Here is a 21,587-nt window from a genome sequence, read left to right as displayed (position 1 = left end):
CACATTCCAGGAACCGGGAAGAAGCTTGTTTGTGTGGTAACAGGGACCTTCCAGGTAGGACTAGGGATGGTGAAAGGGAGCCCAGTGGGGCCGGGTCTGAAGGGCTTTGAACCCCCAGTGGAGTTGTTTGACTTGCTCCTCGAGGCTGTGGGAGTCACCGACAATGACAGAGAGACAGAGAGACACAGACACAGACAGACTAGGCAGCTATGCACCGGGAAAGACCTGTAAAGCTCCAGCCCAGAATCAGGTCCCTTAACACCTGCATTTGTGGGTGGTGGCCTGGAGGGAGTGAGGCCGGAGACAGGGAGACTAGCGAGGAGGGTCTTTCTAGAGGGTCCCAAGATAGTCCCCTGGGTTCCCAGCCAGCCCCACCCCTTGGACTGGCTTTCTGGGGCTGCCAGGGTGATGCCTCACCCCTGCCCTGGACATCAGATGTCACTGCCTGGATTCTGAAAAGGTCCCCAGTTCCTGGGCCCGCCCCACCGTGTGCCCAGCATTGGGGCCATGCTGCCACACGGAGACTGGATCACCTGTTGCCTAGATCAGGAAGAGGAGAGCTGGAGGAGGCTGGGGAGGGAAGGGGAGGGGAGGGAGGAGGAGCCTGCGGAGGAGAAGAGGGAGGGCAGCGTGCCTTGCGGTGGGGTCTTTCTGACGCTGGGACAGGCTGTGTGTGCGCACTGGGGACTTCTGTCTTGGAAAGGAGTCCACAGGGAATTCTATCCATCCAGCTGTGCCTGCTGTTTCCCCCCCACCCTTTCTTGACCCATCAAAGGTTAAATAGGGACCCCCCCTCCCCCCACACCAGCCTCCAAGCTCCAAGAGACGATTAGCCCTGAAGTCAGGCTGAGAATCCCAAGCCAAGGGAAACCCTGTGGGCTGGTGGGAGGCACAGCCACCCCTCTTCCTTCCCCTTGGCGACACTGTAGCCCTGCTCCTTTGTCACACACCCTCACCAGCCTGCCTGGAGATAGGCTAGGGATGGGTGGCAAGGTGCTTCAGCACGGGGAGGGGCTGCAGGGAGAGGAAGAGGAGGAGGAGGAGGAGGGCGACTGAAGAGGCAGGGAGCTCAGAAGAGGCTGGGAGAAGGGGGAGGGGGGCGGGAGGGGGGGAAGGGGACCGAAATTGAGAGCCGGCAAGAGACAGCTAGCAAGCCAGGGGTGACAATCAAAACAGGGGCGGTTTACTGAACCTTGCGTGTGGGTCTGGCTGCTTCACACACATTATCTCATTTAATCTTCTCAACACCCCCAGGTACTGGTTATTATTTCTAAAGTTTCCTTCTGTAAATGTGTGCGTTTTATTTAATCTATTCATCGGAATTGCTAATGCACTTACATATTTCAATATTTACAAAGACAAGGGTGCAACACCAGGTCTCCGCGTCTCCTGGTCCCTTCCTCCAGGGACCAGGCACCCCTCCCGGGAGACGCGCAGCTTCGCCAGCGGCTTCCTTTCTCGGCCAGGGTTATCTGCGCAGAAACATGGAAACACATGCGTAGGAAAACAAATATGTACACAGACGTTCCCCCCGCCCTTTTTTTAACCCATTGAAGGGTGGCATTCCATCCCTAGGCTCTTCTGATTTTTCCCCCCCACTTCAATCTATTTTATGCCGAAGGCCGGTACTGAAGCTGGGCAGGTGGAGGAGGGGAAGGGGGAGTGCTTGAGACGTTGGTCTAGGGTCGCGCAGCAGGAGGTTGAGACAGTCGTCTAGGGTCGCGCAGCAGGGTTGGAGAGGCGGACAGCGACCAGTGGGAGAGGGGAGAGGATCAGTTTGGGGTGGGGGGAGGAGGGGAGGAGCTCTCCAGGAGGGGGCAGCCGGAGGAGGCGCCACGGGAGAAGCGGTGGGGGGACAGCGGAGCGCGGAGGCGCCAGCCGGGGCGGGCGCGGGGGAGACGGCGGAGACGCTGGGGCGGGCGAGGCTCCGTCTCCTGCCGCCTCCGCTCGGTGCGGGTGGGGGCGCCGTCCTGGATGTCCTCCTCTGCCCCCTTCCCAATTCCGCGGTCGGGTCGCCGCCCTCCCCGGCGAGAGCAACTTGGTTCTAGTCCCGCCCCGGCCGGCCGCCGTCTGACCTAGGACAAGCCACCTGCGAAGTGTGTGTGTGTGGGGGGGGGGGGCAGGGTCGCGGTGAAAGGAAGACGGGAAGGGGACGAGGTTTTCCGCCCTGGGAGGTTCTGGGGCTCTCCTCTCTTCGTTGGCACCGTCCCTCCCCTACTTAGTGTCCCCCCCCCCCCATCCCCCACTCCCCAGACTCGGAGGAGAGGCGGTCCCCCGGGCGTAGGGGGCCCTGCAGCCCGCCCCCCTGCCCAGCGTTTCTCCGCCGGACGCAGGGGGTCGGTGCCGGGAGCGCCCAGGCGGGGTCGCCACCGCCGGCAGCCTCCACGTCGCTGAGCTTTGGGGAAGGCCCCCCGCGGCGCCGGCTGATGAGCGCTGAGCACCCCCCCCACCCCCCCACCCCCCGCCTCCCCCGGCGCGCGCCGCCCCATCGGGTCTCCGGTGCACCGCCCGGTCCTGGAGCGTGGCCTCCGCTGACCCACCACGGGGTTCGAATCCCGAGAGCCGCGTCTCTCTGCTTGATCTCGGAGAGCTACCTCCCTGAGCCTCGCTTGGCTCCTCTGGAAGGGCTGGGGGTGCGGTGCGGGGGGGAGAGTAAGATCTCAGGGTGTTTGAGAGGGTGGAAAAGAGCCGTCTGTGGCGATTGCTTCGTTCAGCGCCTGACTCAGTGGATGCCCGGTAAGCGTCTGCCAGGTTGACGATGGTAATGAGAGTGATTCCAGAGGGCCTGGCTGGAGGGTTCTGGAGCCGGAGTGGACCTTAGAGAGGCCCCCATGCAAATCCCCAGCCACCTCTACATTCGAGAATAAAGGAGTAACTTTTTCCTCTCTACAACCGACACTCGGGGAGGGAGTGTGGTTCCCAAGTGGCAATTTGAGGACTCTTGGCCCTCCCCTGCCCTGCGACACTTACTCTCCCCCACAGTGTCCTGCCGCACCCGAGCCCCCCTTCGCTCTCTGTCCTTACTCCCTTCTTTGAAATAGCTAAACTGCAAGGGCTATTACATCATCCGGCCTAACCCTCTGGCTCCCTGTGTGTCCCTGAACTAGACACCTTCTCTGGGCCCATATTCACACCTGTCAACTGACGGGTTTAGGCTAGCCTGGCAGTTCCCAAACCCCAGCCACGTGTGAGAGTCATTTACAGAGCTTTAAAAAAAAAAAAAAACAACCGGCTAGACACCTTTGCAGACCTGGTGAGCCAGCTCCTCTGGGATCTGAACTGGGGAATCCGCACCCAGCTGAGTCCTGGTCCCAGACCTGTCCCTGGGAGGCCCAGGCCAAACGGCCTTTTAGCTCTTGACCCCGAACCCCTCTGCAGCCCCCTTTGGGACAGGTAAGGACCCTGAGACCCAGAGAGGGGAGGTCATCTGCCCCTCTCCCTGTCTGCTCTCACTGGGCTCCTGCCCAACCTCCACTGATTCTCTTGGGCTGAGACGAAGTGTCAGGGACCAGACTGACTTGGGAGAGTCCGGGAGGGGGGCGGGGGAGGGTAGCTGCCACCCTGCCTATGGCTGACCATCTTTGTGCCCTTGTCATCTGATTCTGACCCCAGCGCCAGGGGCCCTGCCTCCCTTTTCTGAGTCCGAAGTTGTAAGAATCTCTTGGGTGCTCCCTGAATACCTCAGGTGCCAACAGGCCCCCTCCTGCAGGGGCATCTGGGAAGGACAGAAGAGGAGGTGGGGGAGGGAGGAGGGGGGAGGGGGAGCAGCCACGCAGGAAGTAGGCTCATCCGTCTTCCATCTTGAAGAGCCTGTGTTCTGGTCCCTCTTAGGAGGGATGGTTTGGGAGAGGAACTGATTGAAATGTACTTTACGTTTTGGGAAATTAAAGTCCTCAGTTTGAGAGCATGGCGGCAATTAGTGTTTAATCATGGGAGGGGAGAGCGTGGGGAAACGTTCCCAGTGCCTGGATGGGGGGGCTGATTATCAGCCTTGCTTCCTCCTGGGTGGGGGTGGGGGGGCTGAGGTTCATCCCTCCCCTTCCCCAGGACAGATTAAAGGTATAATTTGATGAATCAATTTGTTTTCTGGAGGAGGGAAGAGGGAAAAGGGAAGCAGAAATATGATAATAGCTGCAATCAAGTTGTTCTGTCCTGTGCTACGGAGTCACGGAGGGGGGGGCGGGGTGGCAACGAAAAGAGGCAGGTCCAGTAAAGGAGGCTCCGATGTCTTCCTTCAGGTATAGTGGCCTTGGAAGACTCGAAAACCTGAGTTCAAATCCTGGTCGTGGCGTCGATCAGGTGTGTGTGACCTCGAGAAACCTGCTTAGCCTCTCTCTGTGCCTCTCTGTCCTCACCTCTAAGAGAGGCACAGCCCAGCAGGGTGGCTGGGCCATTGGTAAATGTGTCTCATGTGGCGTCTGGCATATAGTAGGTGCTCAGTAAAGGTGACAGGAGAGAGAAGACTGGGTCTGGAGTCCGGTCGGCAAGGAGGAGAATGTAGTGGAGACCGTTGCCCTGCTGAGCTGGGCTTGGTGGGGTGCTGGGCCAGATGGTTCTCTGCGGAGAATCCCGTGGGTCCCAGCAGACAGGGCGCGGTAATGGAGTGACTGCGTGGCGCCCGGGGCCAAGCCTGAGGAGTGAAGATAACCTCTTCCTTCCTTCCAGAAGTCTCCCCATCACCCTGCCAGGTGGGGTGCCCCAGCGCCCCGCCAGCACCCCTGAGGCTGCATGTGGGGGTGGGTGCCTCGGACGCCAGGTAGGACAGTCAGTGTTGAGCACTGCGGGGAGCTGGCCCGCGGTGGCACAGGGTGACAGGCTCTGGCTGCAGCTGCACTGGCCAGGAGAGGCTGTGCTGCAGCAGAGAGGGCTCGGGTCTGAATCAGACAGACCTGGGTTCAAATCCTGCCTCTCCTCGCTGTGTCTGGGGACAAGCTGCTGCCTCCTCGAAATCTCACCTATAACTTAACATTTTCCTGGGCTGGTTATTAATGATAGGAACATTTGCCTCCTCTCTCCCTCCCTCCCTCCCAGCAAGGGTGCCCTAGAGAAGCCTTAGCTCAGCTCCAAGGGACGGTTTGGGGGCACTGAGAGGGGACAACAGGGATGGAGAGAGGGGCCTCTGTCTGTTTACTGGCCAGGCTCTGTGCTAAGGTTTTTATGTCCTTTGATTCTGTCACTCCCCTCCAAGAGAGGGATAATTGTCCCCACTTCCCAAACAGAAACTGAGGCTCAGAGAGGTTCCCTGGCTTGCCCAGGCACACCCGTGAGGAGCCGGTTGTTGAACTTGGGGCTCTCTGACTCAGAGTCTGGGCTCTGTCCAATCTGGCCGGCCCTGCAGGAAGACGGGGACTGGGGCTCGAGGCTGCAGCCGGCGTGGGTGGGGAGGCCCGTAGATCTTGCCTAACGGTTCCAAGTGGGTTCCGACACTGTGAGTGTCGGACGCAGACCAAGTGGGAAAGTGGGTGCTGGGGGGGAATGGGGCCAAGAGCTCCGCCCACCCCTTTCCTGCTCCCACTCCTCTAGCCAGGGAGGAAGGGGTGGGGGCTCGGGGAGGGGGGTCTGTGCCCAGCCTCCCTTCTCAGCTTCCCTCAGTTTTCCCTTCTGCCCAGTGGGCTAACGATCCCCACCTCTCAGGTCTGTTCTGAGCACTGAGGGCAGTAATGTACAGGGATGAAACTTGTAAAAATCAGGAGGCCAGCTGGTTGCTCTCTCCAGCCCCAAGAAAATGTTCTTTCCTTGGGACCCCAGAAATCTTGGGCATGCAGGCAGGTGCCCCCAGATTCTGCCAGGTCTCCCCCTTTCCCACCCCCCTCACCGCCCCCCCCCCCCCCCCGCAGCAGTCCTAGGTGAGAGACCCACACAGCCTGGCCTGCATGGGTGGGTGGGTGGGTGGGTGACGCTGGCATTGCCGAGAAGTGCCTGCCTCTGATTGGAGAGCTGGTTTCCATGGCGACCGATTGATTGCCCGAGTTGCCGAGACTCAAGGGGAATGAGCAATGGGCCTTTCTCCCAAGCTGGACAGCTCAGGTTCAGGCTGTGAGGCCCAGGCAGGGGAGACACGTCTGACTCCTCTCAGGGCTTGAGGGGGTCGGCGGGGAACCGGAGGGCACCTCGGCTCAGCCCGGGAGCCATGGTTTAGAATCTCTGTGTCCTGAGCTACGATGCGATGGGGGAGGGGGCGCGGGGGGGGGGCGGCTGGCAGTTAGGAAGCACCTGCTGTATGAACATGAAGCTACTGGCCCAACAGAGTGCCAAGCTCATGGGCTTCCTGACTAGGCTGGATGTTTGCGAGGACCAAGCTCATTGGTGGGGGGGGAGTGCACCCCAGCACGCACCCTTGGACCACCGGGATGGAACCGGCAGCCTCAAGCCCTGAGGGTGAGGGAGAGAGCGGCCACTGCTGAGGAGGAGGTCGGGGCTGGAGGCCGCTGCAAGAGTCAGGGAATGGATGGGCGATGAGTTGGGATGAAGGACGGTGTTCGGAGCAGGGGGGAATAAAGGCGTCCCTGGGGGGGGGGGTTGCTGAATAACCTCAGAGGGATGGCAGGGGGCTCTCTGCTTCGTTAGCCCCACCCCTCTCTTCCTCCTTCCCGCTCCCCTCCCTCCTGCCTCCTCTCTAGGTCTGGAGATAGGCTGCTTGAACTCTGAACCCCCTTTGCTGGGTTCTGGGTGAGCCCTTGTTCCTCTGGGGCCGCACTGGTGCCACCTTCCGGAGGAGGGGGCTGGCGCAGGTGGGGTTGCCCCCAGGACTCAGGGGTAGGTGGCTCCTGCCTCTGTGCTCCCTGCTCACGCTTCCCTCTTGTACTCCTTCCTCTCCCCCTCCTCCTCAAGCTGCTTCCTTCTGTTCCCTGGCCCGGGAGGCCCCCTTACTCTGTCACAGTCTTCTCCTGTCCCTTGGGATGATTTTGTCCTGATCCCCGCCACAGTCCTACCTGCATCCTAAACCCAGCCCTCCGATTCCTGCCCCACCCTGGCTCTCCCCCACAAGTGCTGGCCCCCATCCTGGGCTTCTGCCTGCCCCTGCCCCTGCCCCTGTCCAGCCCTGTCTTAATTCCCAGCCCTGTCCCAGCCTCAGCTTCCCAGATGGGCTTGCTGAGGTACTAGCCTCATTGTCATTCTATCCACAGCAGCATCAGTCGCTGGCTGCAGGCGCTGTCGGGGTGAGGGAGAGAACGAGAAAGAGAGAGGTCGGGGCTGCTGGTTGCGGGGAAGTCTAGGTCCACTCCCTGGGAGTCCTCTCTGGGCGGGGGGGTGGGGTGGGGTGGGGGCTCCAAGCAGGATTGGAAATAGCCACTCTTTATTGAACACCTACTATGTGCCAGAAACTTCAGACAACAGCGTCCCTGACTCCCGGCAGCCCTATGTGGCAGGTACTATTCTCCATTCTATTTCAAGAGGTGACCCGATGGCCCCCGGGGTGGACATTGACAGGATTCACCCTGGACCCAAGTCCTCCCGGTCAGAGCCCCTGCTGTGTGTGGGCTTTGGGGAATGCGAGAGTAGTTGGCCCCCTACTTTAGGCGCCCCTGGATCCCTGAAGCCCCGTGAGATCTCCAAGGATGGTCAGGGCTCCCATAGGCACAAAAGGGGTGAGTGGGGAAGACACATGGCTGGGGCAGGGGAGGCGAGCTGCAGGAGCAGATACTTGGGAGAAGATAGGCCTGGGGCATGCGTCTTGGGACAAGGCTGGGCAGTGGATCGGAGCCACCTTATATAGGGCTTGAGGACTTGGAGACCAGCCTGGGGCGGCTGGGCCTCACAGAGGAGAACTGGAGAGCCACCGGAAGTTGTTGAGCAAGGGACACCTTGCTCAACACCCGTCTGTATCGATTCCTTCCTTCCTTCCTTGGTTCATTTATAAAACATGCACTAAGTGCCTTCTCTGGCCAAGCCTTTGCTGGGACTGGTGAGACAGAAATACCAGTCACACTCTTGGCCCTCAAGGGGCTCACAGGCTCACCAGCAGAATGCATATTCTTGCATTTATCTTCATGCATATTCATAACGCACTCAAGTCCCACTGGTGCCCTGGATAGCTTTGGTATACTGGGGGCAGTGGAGGTGGGTGAGAGATCTGGAAAGGTTTCATGGAGTCAGGGCCTGAACTGAGTCTTGGGTGGGGTGGGTGGGTCCAGTAGAGGATACCAGGCCCATTGGACTGGAGATAAAAAAGCAGATTCGGGGCCAGAGGCAACAGCATGAGCAGCTATCTGGAGGCTTGATCCATCCTCTTGGATTCAGGCAGTTGCGAGTGGTTTGGGTGTTTGGTAAGACTGAGGGAGGGTATAGGAGCTCAGCCCCTTGTGTGCTGCACTGGGGAGCACGGCCTGGATGGAGAGGGCAGTGAGGGGCTCGGGTGGGGGCACAGCACCCCGTCTGCAGGGTAGGAGCTAAAATAGAGACAGCTCCGGGGGGGGGGGGCAGGGGCGGGGGGGAGAGACCCGGCAGGCGATGATGAAGGTCAGAGCAGAGGGAATGGATAAAAGGAAAAGACTGCAAAGTAGCCACCCCTCCATCCATCTAGGAGATGTTTGCTGAGCACCTACTCTGTCCCACGGACTGTGCTGGGCGCTGGAGGAGGAACCAGCCAGGCTTGGTCACTGACTGGGTAGGCGGCTGGGGGCTCAGCTGGTGAGCATTGGAGTGAGGACAGTTAGGAGGGGTAGGTGATGGACACTTTGGGGTCAAGGAGCTGATTCCAGGATAGGGGAGACAGCGAAGGGCAGGGAGGGTAGAAAATAAAAGGTATTTCCCATGGGGGAGTAGAAAGGAGCTAACTGCCTGGTGCTTTGCTGGTCTTTTAATTCAGCCCCCGTTTAATATTGCTCCCATTTGTCCGGATCAGAAAACTGAGCCCGGGACACTTCACCCCCTTGTCCCATTAGTGTGGTGGTTGAGGGGCTGGTGGGACTTTTTCCGGAAAGTGATAGGTAGTAAATACTTCCGGCTTTGGGGGCCATACCTCTTTGTCAAACAGCCTCCCGTCTGCCACTGTCGTGAGAAAGGCAGCCGTACCCAGCACCGAAAATGAATGAATGTGGCTGTGTGCTAATAAGACGCATGAGCAGTGGGATTTGAATTTCCTATAATTTGCTCGTGTCAGGAAACATTCTTCTTCTTTTGATTTCTTTTTTTTAATGTTCAAAAATGTGAAAACCATGCCGAGTTCCGGGTTATACCCCAAGAGCTGTGGGCCTGCGGCCAGTTCTTTGCCCCGGTAGAGCTGGGTTTCGAACCCTCCTCCTCCGCGAGCCCATGGACTTCCGGCCAGATCAGCTCCCAAGTGCTGCGCAAACCCCGTCCTCCCTCCTGCAGTCTCTGTGCAGTCTGTCCCGTGGCCCGGTCATCTGGGATGCTCACGGGGCACCCTGCTCCCAGGAGGCCAGTCTTGGGGAAGAGGCGGGGTGGGTAGGCCATCCTGGACGGGCGGGGATCCCTGGCCGCCCGCTCAGCAGCTGGGAAGACGTGAAACCTCTCCGGGTCTCAGTTTCCCCATCTGTAAAGTGGGGCTTAGCAGAGAACCCACACTGTCGGGGCCGCTGTGAGGCACAGTGGGTGCAGGCGTGGAAACGTGCCTCCTCCCTCGGCGGCCTCAGTTTCCCTCCTCCGCGCCTGGTCTCCGAGCCTCGTTTCCACGGATGGCTCCGCGCCTCTCCGGGCCCCCGCCTCCCCGCAGCCCCGCCGCAGCCCCCCTCCTTCACTCCGAGAATGACACGCCGGGTGTCTCCCAGCTGCCGCCAGCGCCGAAGGTTTCCTGATAGCTTTTAAAAATGAGGCTCCCTCCGGGGCGGCGGGGGTGGTCGGGAGGGGGGGGGGCGCCCGCGGGAGCTTCCCCGGCGGTGGTGGCTCCCGGCCTTTGGGAAGATCGGTGGCTTATTATTATGGAAATCGGGCCCGAGCGGCTTGCCCCCAGGCGCGGAAGTCGGGGGTGGGGGTGGGGGTGGGAGGTAAGCGCCCGCTGGTGGCCGAGTCCTGCGGCCTCGGGGGGGGGGGGGGGGGGGAGGGGGGGATGTCCAGCCCCCCTCCCGGCTCCTGCCACAAGCCTACCCTATCCTAGCCCGGAGCTGTTCCCGCAGGGCTGAGGGGCAGCTGGAGGGTCTGGGCTTTGAGGCGCAGCGACTAGAGGTCCTGATGCCGGTTATTTTCAGTCCAAAAGGAGGAAAAAGGCTGTGGGGCCTACCCTGGCCATGGGAACAGAACGGGGTAAAACCCCAAGTCCCTTTTACTGAGTGTGCACTTTGCACCCAGCACTCTGCTAAGCCCACTGTGGCTGTTGGTCTGTTTCGAAGTTTCCATGGATGTGGGCGTTACCACTCCCATTTTAGAGATGAGCAAAGCGAGACTCAGAGAGGCAGAGCCTGCAGGGCAGAGAGATCTGAACCCGAGGCTGCTAACAGCTGCGGCCGGTTCTTACACCCCTGGTCTTCCAGTTTCCCGTTGGAGGAGGGGCCACTTGAACTTCCAGGGGCCCCTCGCCAATTCCGAACATCCCATGCCTCTCTGGAGGGGGCCCCTGCAGATGCGGAGACACACAATCTGCCCACGTCTGGGGCACAGCTGAGGGGGAGGGGCCGCCTGTAGTGCTGAGGCCCCCGGTTCCTGGCTACGCCCATGACCAGAGGGTTTGGGGTGAGCCAGAAGGACTCCCTCCTCCCACTCTGCCAACCTTAGGCGCACAAAATCCTATCCTTCAAAACCCAATTCCTTTATATGTTTCACATGCTGCAGAAGGGAGACCATCTCGGCTTAAAAGTGATGGAGGAAATGAAAATGGGAACGTCAGATGGATGTGGCCACTCTGGAAGCCAGAAAAATGACCCCAGTAGAAAGGCACGCAGCAGCCCTGGAAAAATTGTTGTAGCAAACAAGACCGGCTATGGCGTCTGCTGCCTTTGCTCTATAACGAGCCAGAGAAACCGGCAGGTACGCGGGCAAAGGGCAAGCGCAGACAATTCACACTAGAAAAGGAACACAGATGCTTAACCATCTCGTGGCAAACGAATCCGTTCCCACTCAGAGCCGTAAAAGGCGCGAAGACTGGAATACACGCAGTTCCAATCAAATTAACAAATATTTTAAAACATGAAGTTATTTGATCTACCGCTGAATGAAAAAACTGTCTCTGACTGCACCTCCCGGGACACGCCTTTCGGAGCTCTGCAGCTGTTAGCGGCGCGGATCCCCACAATGGCTCCAACGCACAGATGAGGAAACTGAGGCTACGGGAGGTTAAGGGTGTAATTTGCCCGAGGTTCCACTCTGCGGAGTATGTGAGCAGAGTCACCTTTGCCATGTTGCAACGCAGGGGCCGTTTAACTACGAGCCCAGTGGTTCTGACAGTGTGGTCCCACAGCAGGGGCATCGGTATCGCCTGGGGACTTGTTACAGAAGCTGATGGCGGGCCTCACCTCGGACCTCCTTGCTGAATTAAACTCTGGCAGAGGGACCCAGCTGTCTGTGTTTTAACAAGCCCTCTGGGTGCCTCCGATGCTAAGCTTCCAGAATTACAGCTCCCGACTCTGGGCTCCAGACTCCAGGTGAGTGGGCGAAAGTGGGCATTTGCTCACGTTATGGAAGTTACCCTGGCCCAACCCTTTTGAAATCCGAACGGACAGCAGGTATTCCGAGCCCGAAAAATGGCCCAGAATAACCATCTGAAATTTTTATCATGGACAGGTAGAGGCCTTCTTGATCTCAGGTTTTCCCTCCTGATCGTTGCATCGTCCCGTTTTCTATAATGAGCATGTTTTATTATTTTTTTTCCACAGGGCACATTTCATTCAAAAAATATTTCCTTTGGGTCAAAGCTGGGTCCTCTCCGGGCGCTTATCGATTACATGAAAATCCCTGGGAGGAGGAAGAGAAGGGAATTAAGGTTTCGCTTCAAAGGATCAGAGGGGCCGTAAGGGTCACGGGGTGAATCCTCCTCCCGTGCAGCCGCAAACTCCCTGCTGGTTCCTGGGTCCTCCCGGCCTCAACAGCCCAGTGGAGACGAGGTGAGCAGATGCCACTTTCCGGCCTTGTGACCCTGGGCAAGTCACAACCGCGCTGGGCCTCCCACACCCTCGTCCGTTGCATGGGAATAACCCTGTGTACCTTGCGGGCTACGAGGAGGCGTGCTCAGTGAATGTCGGTGGCTTCTTCCTCGGTCTTCCTCATCTGGCGCCTCCGTGGCGGGGCACCCCTCGGACGCGTGTCTTAACCTCAGCGAGCCTCCGTGTCCTCGCGAGGAAGGAGAAGGACGGTTTTACAGGCCCAGGCATCCCTGGATGAGGCTGGAGGTCGCTGTGCGGATGCCAAGAGATGCGGAGCAGGAGGGGGCTTGGGGACTTCGGAGTCCAGGAGCAGAACCAAAGCCCATACCCCACCCCTGACCGCGAGGCCAGCTCTCCAAACGTAAACACGGAAGATCAGGCCGACAGCGGGTGTGGGGCGTCCTTTGGAGGTTTGGAGACAGCATGCCTGTTTTCTGACGTCTCTGGGGTCTTCGAGGGGCTGGGGTGGTCAGGAAGGGCTTCCTGGAGGAGGAGGGCTTCAGCTGGTCTTGGAAGGATGGCACGGGCAGCTCCTGGGACCTGTAGGAGTATCCTTGCTCTCGGCCCTGCAAGGAATCCCCCCCGTCAAGAATGGAGTAGTGACAGCTGACATCTGCGGAGGGCATTTGGCAGACTTGGCTCAGGGTCCTTGTGATCAGCCCACACACTAGCCTGGAGGCAGGACCGGAGGAAACTTACAAAGGGGAAGAGTTCGCTGGAACTGGCTTGCGGTAGGGGCCTGGGGCGCCATCCCTTCTGGATAAAACCACTGCTGCCCTTTGCGTCTCTGGGATTTAGCAGCCATAGGTCACATCCCTTCTGGCCCGCAGGGGGCGATCTGGACGTCCCCAGGCGGGCCCTCGTGGATACGACCCGTCTCTTGGGTAACGCCTGTGTCTCGGGGTGCCCGGGGCAACCGGTTTGCCACCTCTAACCCAGCATTCTCGTAGGGTCCCATTTTGGGCGATGCTTTTGTGGCCACTCCGAATCCATATAGGTCTCAAGTCAGGTGGCCTTGGTTCCACGCTGGCTCAGCGAATTCTGGCTGGGCCGCGGGGCCCCTGGGAAGTGGGGATCTGTAAAGTGGGGGTGATGGCGCTCACGTTGGAGGGTGTGGGGAGGCTGGGAGGCACTGTGTTGGCAGAGGCCCTGATGCTATTTAGTGATTGGCGGCCCTGGCCATGACTTGCTGATGCCCGGCCTGGCGGGGGTGGGCGGGGCCGGGTGCCTGGGTGGAATCTGGAACCTTGGGGGTCTTTGTGGGCTGGGTTTGAGAGTCAACTAAGAACTCGAAGGGGAATATAAAGGGAGACCCGCCTAAATACTGCCCGTGAGGGCAAAGGTGACAGAGGCCTTAGCCCCTGCCTGGCACAGTGGGGACAGGAGAAACCTGTCAAACGCCTCCGCTCTCCCCACCATCCCATACCTGTCCAGCCTCTACCTGTCCCTTTGCCCATTTCCTCCAGCCCCCTGCTGCCCTGTGCCCCCTTAATCCATCCCCGCAAGCAGCCAGAGGGACTGCCCACAAACAGCCCCCAGCCACGACCCTTTCCTGGCTCTAGGGCTCCAGCCCTGCACCAGCCAGGTGCGGCTCCCCTCTACGCCCACTGAGCACTTTGCTGCTCCCCAAAGGGGCCGTGCTGGAGCTGGGGCTCTATGCATTTCCCTGAGCGGTCCCGCACCTCAGGACTGTCCCCTCCCCACTGCCTGGCAGACGTCCCTCCCTTCCCCTACAGGCCCTTCTCCCCTGCTCCTCCCTGCAGGCCTCTTCCCCACGCCCCTCCTGCAAGCCCCCAGCGCTTTGCCCCTCAAGGAGCTCATTTGTCCCTCTTCCCTGCCTCCGGCCTCAGACTCCGACTCCTCTATGTGTCTCCCTCAGCCCAGCGCTGGCCTGGAACCAGGTACCGGAAGAGCATATTCTCCCCCAAGGAGGCCCTCTGGAATCTGGCTTTTCTCCTGCAGGGAAGTTGGATTTTAGGAAGGGGAGGCTGTGCTCACAGCTGCCTAGAAGAAGCTGAATGGGGTGGGAAAGACGCTGCCAGGCAGGGTGGGGGAGGAGGGAGGGGGGCTGTTGCTGGGGATGGGTCCTCTCTGGTGGATGTGGGTCCAGAGAGGGTCGGCCACTTGTCCAAGATCACGCAGAAATTTGGGGCAAGGCCAGGACTTTGGCCTAGATGTGTCTTACTTCTTCAGTCATTCTGGGGAGGTCTGGCGGGGTGGAGGGGGGTGCCGGCCCTGCTGGGTAGAAGGGCTGGTTCTCTGCTGCCCCTGGGGGAGACCAAGCCCTCAGGGCACTAGGCGGGGGTGGGGGGGGGGAGGAGAAGGAGGGGCTCCGGGCTAGCAGCCAGGGTGGGAGGAGGCCTATCTTTGATTCTTTGATGCTCACACTTTGTGGACCCCTGGGGAACGCCTGAGTCATCGCTGAGCCGGCAAACAGATTTAGCTTGTTTCATTGTCCCTAATAAATCAATTTCTCCAGGTCTCTCACACCTACCGCTGGACTCCTGGCTGCCCGCCCCCATCTCCTGCCTCCTGGCATCGGCGGGCAGGGCCCCAGTGCCAGCTCTGGGCCACCGGGCGAGAAGTGCCCCCACTCCTCAGGCGCAGGGCAGACCCCCCCCCCCCCTGCTTCCCAGAGCTCCCCAGCTCTTTCCTACTTCATCCCAGGGCATCCTGTGCTAAGCCTGCCCTCCCTCGTTCTGTGATGGCCTCTGTTCAGCAGCCATGACGCTGGATCCCCAGTCCGAGCTTCATGACAAGGGGCACTGTGGGCTCAGAGACTCAAGGGATTACAGCACTGTCCCCCCCCCCCCAGCTCAGCCCCTGTCGGGGCCCAGCCTCCCTCAACTTCGTATCCACCTTGGCCCGCTGGGGCTTGTGTTTGGCACCCAAGGGGGTCCCGGAAGTACCAGGCCGGGTCACACATCCTTGTCCTGGCTCCTCCTGGCTCCATTGGCTGGAAGAGCCAGGCCTCCACTTGGCTTATCTTTCATGGGCACCTCTTCCAAGAAGCCTTCCAGATCTTCAACCCTCTTGCCCCCATGAATCAATCTTTCCTCCTCCAGTGGCCCCAGCCCATTTTGTACCGTGAAAGCACATACACGGTTTGCTTTGCAATAATAATAATAATAAATAACAATGATAGCACTTAACCGAGTAGGTACCCAACACGGTTCTAAGTGTTTTGCATATATTAAATCATTCCCGTTTTATAGATGGGAAAGCTGAGGCTCAGAGAGCTTAGGAAACTCGCTTAAGACCCAGGGTAGAGTGAAGCCTTGAACCGAGCCCCTCGGGGTGGCTCTCACTATTGCCACCCTGTGACCCTTCCCAGTGCGTGGCTTTTCTGGCACCCTCTCTTCTCCCCCCTCCCCTCCCCAACTGTTTCAACCCATTCTAGGGTGAGGGCCTCTTTTATACCCAATGTCTGGGACCTCCTTACACAGGGAAGGCCTCGTTAAAGGTTTGTGTCTTGGAACGCACTTGGCTCAGCCCGTCGGGGCGGCAGATCACATCTGGAGGGGCTCGGCCACTAGTTCGGGGGTCCCACAGCCAGAGAATGAGAGAGCCAGGGTATCTGACTCCTGGGCTGAGCAGGGGCCGCTGTGCCCAGCATGCGGAGAGCACAGACCTGAGCTCATCTGTGCTTGTGGGTGTCTCTCTGGCTGCTGGAGCCCGCAGATCCTAGTTGACCAGCTGCTTCCCCTTCCGGGATGCCCAGGTCAAGACTCTTCTCCAGGCAGAGTTCCCCTGCCTGCAAGGGACAGCCGTCGGGGGCGCCTTCAGTCTGGCTAGGTCCCGGAACCTCTCATTCGTGTGTGGTGGGAGCCCCCTGCTGCCCATAGCGAGTAGTAGCAGAACGGTGGGGAGGTGGGCAGAGGCCAACCGGGGAGGAGCCTGGGCCAGCAAGTCACAGGGTCCTTCTTGGATTGTGATGTGGCCCTGCCTGCCCCCACCCAGGGCAGCACCAGCCCTCTCCCAGTCCCCAAGCCCCCACACGTCTGCGCCCCCTGAGGCTGAGGCCCAGAGGGCCTTTGCAATCGATTTGAGTCCAACCAAGGATTATTGTGCGCTTCCTGTGGGCCAGGCACTGAGCAGTGACCGTCAGGCCTGGGAGGAGTTCACAGCCAGTGTGTGTGTGTGGGGGCGGGGGGTGGAGGAGGGGGCAGCAGGCATGAGGTGACCTCACCGCAATATCAGGTGTGTGTCCTTTTCCCCGACCAGGCTGCCTACAGAGACTCATGCCCAGCTCCTCTGAGAAGCCTCTCTGCCCAGCCCAGCCCTCCACTGGCCCCTATGCCGCGCCCCCCGCCATCTACACAGCCTAGCCTGTCCCTAGGCTGTCGCTGCCCTTTCCCCCACCAGAACCGAGCTCTTTTTGAAGGCCACAGCCTTATCACCATCATCTTTGGATGCCCGGTCCTGAGTGAGGAGCCTGGTACCTGGGAGGGGCGCGGGCCGCAGGAAAGAACGGATGGAGACACCGATCAGTTCCGCACCTTAAGGTTTTCAAGGGGCAACTCAATGGTGGACTTTCAGGCCGGGGGCTGGGTTCGGGTGTCGGGGGGCGCTTCGGGGCCCTACACCTCCAGAGGGGGCTGCCCCGCATCCTAGAATTCAGGATCGCCAGATCGTAAGCCCCCCTGTGGGCTCGTCCCCCCCCAAGTGCCTGGAGCACTGTGGCTACTGAGTAAATATTGTGGGAAGTACCGATAAATGAAGGTTCCCACGTTCAAGCTCAGGAGCACCCCAAGTGACTACTGCTTATCAGCCTGTACTTGCCTCCTTCCAGACACGCTTCCTACCTACCTCCCCGGGGCCGCCACTCATTGGGTCTTCAGACAGCACTGCCTTTGGGGGAGTTCTTTTGCCCTTTCCCGGCCCTGGCAGTGGCACCTCAGTTCTGCCCCTGCTCTGAGGGACCTGTGTCACAAATCCCGCCTCTGGGGACATCTGTCCAGGGTGGCAGTCCTCGCGCCCTGAGGATGAGGGTCTGAGTCCCTCTGAGGGCCCGCTCTTCTCTGTCTGGCCCTCCTGCCTTGGGCCGGGGAAGGGATGAGAGGGAAGGACCTGGGTGGGGTCAGAGGCGGCAGACGCGACCACCGAGAGGACAGGCCCCACTCACGGAGTGCGTCGTGAGCTTTATTCTGTCTTCTGCGTGATTCCCAGAACAGCCACTCACGCCCGGAAAATCAACGATGAGAGAGGGGGGCTGAGGACCAGAGAGGGAACTAGGGGGCCAGGGTCACACAGCCAGCGAATGCCCGTGGCGGGAGAGGACCTTGGAGCCCAGGACCCTGGGCCCAGTGCTCTTTCCAGGACCCCTGGCCCCCCGCATGGGGCGGCCGAGGTGGCATTCAGCTCCCGGCCTGACCCGGGCTCTGCGGAAGTCCTCGAATGTCCTCCAAGTTCCCCCCCCCCCCCCGCCCCCGCAGGGGCCCGATCCACACCCACTCCAGGAGCATGTCGTTAGCAGGCACTTACACACCTCCAGAGACGAGCATCTCACCACTCACAAGGCAGCTCGTCTATCCCGACTCCATGAAAGGTGGGTGCGCGTCAGTGGGGGCGGGGGCAGGAGAGGTTGCCTCCCCTCCCCTGCGGACTCCACCTTGCTCGGGCTCGCCCGCTCAGGCGGGCGGTAGGGCAGAGAGAGTCCCTCTTATCTCCTGCTTTCCTGCCAGGGACCTTCCCTCCGGGGGCTCCCCCGGGGCCCGTGCGAGGGGGTGAGAAAAGCTTCTGAGAAGGAGCCGGTTTGAGGACTCCTCCTCCAGGCAGCCCTCCTGGTCACCACGGTTCACAAAGCTCTCTCTTCTTGGCTTCTTGTGGCTGTACCACCGGCCCTGCTTGGATACACCCGCCTGGGATGCTCTCTGCCATTTTCTTGGGAGTCCCACCTGCCCGCCTCCAAAAGGGACATTCTCGAGATCAGAGCGCACGCGGCTCTTGGCTTCCCGGTAGCCTTCGGTCCGAGCCCCTGCCGCTCAGTCCGCACGCAGGCACAGACGTCTCGGGCCAGAAGCTCCTTAGGCGGATCCAGTACAGTCTGGTCCTTCTGCCGAAAGGAAGGAGTCCGTGAGGAGGAAGGTGGGAGCTTGTGCACGGCTACGGCCGGCCCCCGGGGGCTGTTGTCATTGCTGGGGTGGGGGGGCGGTCAGCACAGAGACAGAAGGGGGCAACGTGTTTCTATCCAAACCCTGCAGTTTTCCAAGAACCAGAGGACTTGGCAGACGGTACGGAGCAGGCTGGAGACGGAGCTGGGACCGTGACTTCGGGTGCTGGGCTCCTAGTGCAGTGCTCCTGGCATCTCCTGTCTGTGGATCTGAGCGGTGTGTGTGTGTGTGTCCCTCCGGCAGGGACGGCCAAGCCACAGCCGGAGACAGGGGAGGGGGCTGGCTGAGAAGCCCCTGAGGAGGAAGAGGCGCTGCCATGGCCAAGGGCAGGGGGCACTCAAGAATCATACCGCTCCTCCTCCTTCGAGGGCCGACGGCATTTCAAGGACAGGAGATGTTTAACAGAAGCGGAAACTGAGGCCCACGGGGAGGACAGGGTGGCGGGTGCTGGGGCTGGTTTTTCTCTTTGGCTGCTTTCCTCGTTCCCTGCTGCAGTGACCTGGGGCGGAGGGCGGGGGCCTTTCGTGGCCGGGGCTGGGGTGCCTCAGTGCCACCTCTGAGCCCTCGGACTTTTCTAGCCACCCTCCTGAGCCCGGCCGCCCCCACTCCTGTTCGCCCAAAGTAATGGGGGGCGGGGGGATGTCCGTGGGCCAGGAAAGCATGTCCTGGGGGGGGAGGTACGTCTCTAGGTACCACAGGTCGTGGGGTCCCCCGGGACCACCTCCCAGGAAGCTCAGTGCCTGTTGGCAATCTTCTTCTTCCGAGCAGACACCAGGTCGTAGAAGGGGACGCGGGTGATGCTGGCTCTGAAACGAGAGCAGGTGACAAGATGTCAGGGCTGGGCCGGCTCCCCCGGGGGCCTCGGCTCCCAGGGCTTGGAACAGGGCTGTGGGTCTCCCAGGGAGGGGGCGGCCAGCCCTGCTGCGGGACAAAGGCCAGATGACCCCAACAAGGGCCAAGCTACGGTGGGTCAGCCGTGCTGGCCTGCCCCGGAGTCCCCCCTGGGGGCAGGGCGGGAGAGGGTGAGGCCGAGAGCTGACAGCCTTGGGAATTCTGCCCCCAAAGGGCTCTGGACCCCTCTTCGGACCTGCTTGCCGGTCTGGCTCTGCCCCGCGCTGGCTGTGTGGCCGGGTGAGCCCCTCCCCCGTCAGGGCCTCAGGGCCTCATCTGTGAAATGGGGCTAAGAGCCGGTCTGGCCTGGCAGCTTCACAGGACCGCTACCAAGGCTTGAGGGGAAAGACCCCGCCAGTGCCTGGGACACAGCCCCTGGCCGAGTGACCACTCCTGTGTCTTCCTCTGGCTAACGCCACCCAGCCTCACCCGTGTCGCCCCATCGGCTGCCGCCCCTCCCCTGCCTGCCTTCCACCTGTCCCTCCACCGCCCACCTCAAAGTCAGCTCCTACACCATGGCTTTTCTTACTTGGCCACCCCCCTACTCTGTTTACCAATCTGCGGCTCCCCAGTGCCCCCAGGAGAAGCTAGTCGCCAGGGGGACCAAGGCCTTGCTATCCTGTGCAGCCTGGTCACCTCCTGGTGGGTCCCTGCAGGGCCAGACCCCTGCACTGCCCGGCACCAGCCACCCCGGGACTCCAGGGTGCTTGTCCAGGCAGGCCACACCCTGACTGGCCCCCCGGTCCTTGCCGGGACTGGTCCTTCTGCCTGGAAAGGCCTGCCCTCCGTCTCTACCGGCTCTTTCCAGGGCCCCTTTTGGATCCTGATGCTAACGAGAGCGCCGTTCGAGGGCACTTGCCGCGTGCCGGGTGCCGGGCCAAGATCTTTTCGTGCAACAACGCACGGGATCCTCCCACCAGCCCGTGAAGTTGGGGCCTCCCTTCCCTGAGTCCCGGGGCCTGGCACTGTGCCCGCGACGGAGGGGGTGTTCACAGAATAGGGGCGGAAGGGATTTGCAAGCCGGAAACGAGAGGGAGATTCTGGATTTAGCCCCTCGTACAGACAAGGCTCGGAGAGGAGCAGGGGCTTCCGGAAGCGACAGGAACGGCCCCCCCCTTACCGTATGGCCTTGATCCATTGGTCGCGCTCCTCGGCGCTGGAGGCGGAGATTCGATAAGACTCGTGCTTGCCCTCCACCACCTTGCCCTCGCCATCGGTCTTGCAGGCCTTGATCTTCTGGCCGCGGCAGCTGGGGTTGTAAAGCTCCAGGCAGAACTGTGGGGAGGTGGCCGGGTGAGGGCTGGGCAGGGGGCCGGGCAGGGGTGGGAGGAGAGGGCGGTTGGGCTGGGCTTTCCTGGGGGTCCTTCCAGGACTCAGCATGTGGGGTTCAGACCAGCAGCAGGCCACACCCGCCCCGGGCCCGCCTCCTGTGGGGCAGGAGCGGTTCTTCCTCACATCGAGAACTTACCATGGGCCAGGGCTGACCCAATAAACCCACCATTTCCCCGAAAAACCCCAGTTGGCAGCTGGGGAAACTGAGGCTCAGAAAAGGCACAGACTTACTCAAGGTCATCAGCCAGCGTCAGAGGCAGGCTCTGAGAGACGATGAGACCGTGCCCTTTTTGATGTTACGGACCTGCCCCCAGGATCCACAGTCTCAGGAGGGAGACCGAGGCAACCCTGAGCCCCGCAGAGGGCGCCCTGGAGGGACCAGCCCAGCCGCCCTCTCCCTGCACCCCATTTCAGAAATTCCCCCAGCCGCTCAGGTCTCGGGCGCCCCCTCCCCCTCCTCCCCCCCCCCGCCACCCCAGGACACCTACTGGCTTCTTGGGATCGTCCACCTCCTGCACCGAGAGGTTCTCAAGGGGGATGATTCCCCGTGGCTCCTTGTCCTGCAAGTTGAACAGGAGGGAAAGGCCACGGGTTCGGCAAATGGAGCCTTGAGCCCCAGGCCAGGGAGTGAACTCGTGGGGCTCCCTAAACCCAAAGAGGCGTGCACCCATCTTCCCAGAGTCTGTCCAGTCCGGGAGAGGGAGGGAGTGGTAGGTGGAGGGGGGGGAGGGGCAGGGCTGGGAGTTCGGCAGCCAGACTATAACCTGGGCCCTGCCTTAGACCTTGGCCCGGCCCCTCCTCCCCTTTGCAACTCAGTGCCTGCCCCCTCCCCTCCCCACCCCCGTGGAACAGGTTCCGGGGGGCTGGATGATCTCAAAGGGGCCCCCAGCTCTGATAGCTGGACTCCGGGAGGGGGTGGGGAGGGGCTGGGGCAGAGGCAGGCTCGGGAGCCCCCTGCTCACAGTGGTGAATTCGAAATAGTAGAGACAGTTGTCCGTCAGGATGAACCAGCGCCGTTTCCACGTCTTCACGCGGCCCCCTGCAAAAGGCCAAGAGCCAGGTCAGACTTCTCCCTGGGCCACAGACACTTCCTTCCATGGAAGAGCGGGGCCTTGAGTGCATTCCTCTGTCCCCTCCCCTCCAGCCTCCCAGCCCCTCGCCCACCACACTTTCCCCCAGACCCGTCGCTTTCTCACCCCCAAACCATAGAGGCTCC

The 21,587-nt window shown here is 60.9% G+C and overlaps 1 protein-coding gene across 4 annotated transcripts in view; it reads right to left on the bottom strand.

Annotated features, from left to right (window-relative positions):
* Positions 1 to 17,159: 17,159 nt before the first annotated feature.
* The window catches only part of CYTH4 (cytohesin 4), a 28,706-nt gene continuing 24,278 nt past the window's right edge, over positions 17,160 to 21,587 (bottom strand). For all 4 annotated transcript variants that reach the window (XM_042947729.1, XM_042947730.1, XM_042947728.1 and 1 more), the window contains 4 exons: positions 21,334 to 21,410; positions 20,860 to 20,931; positions 20,160 to 20,314; positions 17,160 to 18,954 (listed from right to left, as the gene is read on the bottom strand). In XM_042947729.1, coding sequence (XP_042803663.1) covers positions 18,882 to 18,954; positions 20,160 to 20,314; positions 20,860 to 20,931; positions 21,334 to 21,410 — 377 coding nt within the window. In that variant the 3' untranslated portion in view covers positions 17,160 to 18,881. The remainder of the gene's footprint in view (positions 18,955 to 20,159; positions 20,315 to 20,859; positions 20,932 to 21,333; positions 21,411 to 21,587) is intronic.

This window comes from Panthera leo, chromosome B4 (assembly GCF_018350215.1).
Source record: "Panthera leo isolate Ple1 chromosome B4, P.leo_Ple1_pat1.1, whole genome shotgun sequence".
NCBI classification, from domain to species: domain Eukaryota; kingdom Metazoa; phylum Chordata; class Mammalia; order Carnivora; family Felidae; genus Panthera; species Panthera leo.
The sequence above is the reverse complement of the archived record's forward strand: the minus strand, read 5'-3'. Positions and strand labels throughout refer to the sequence as shown.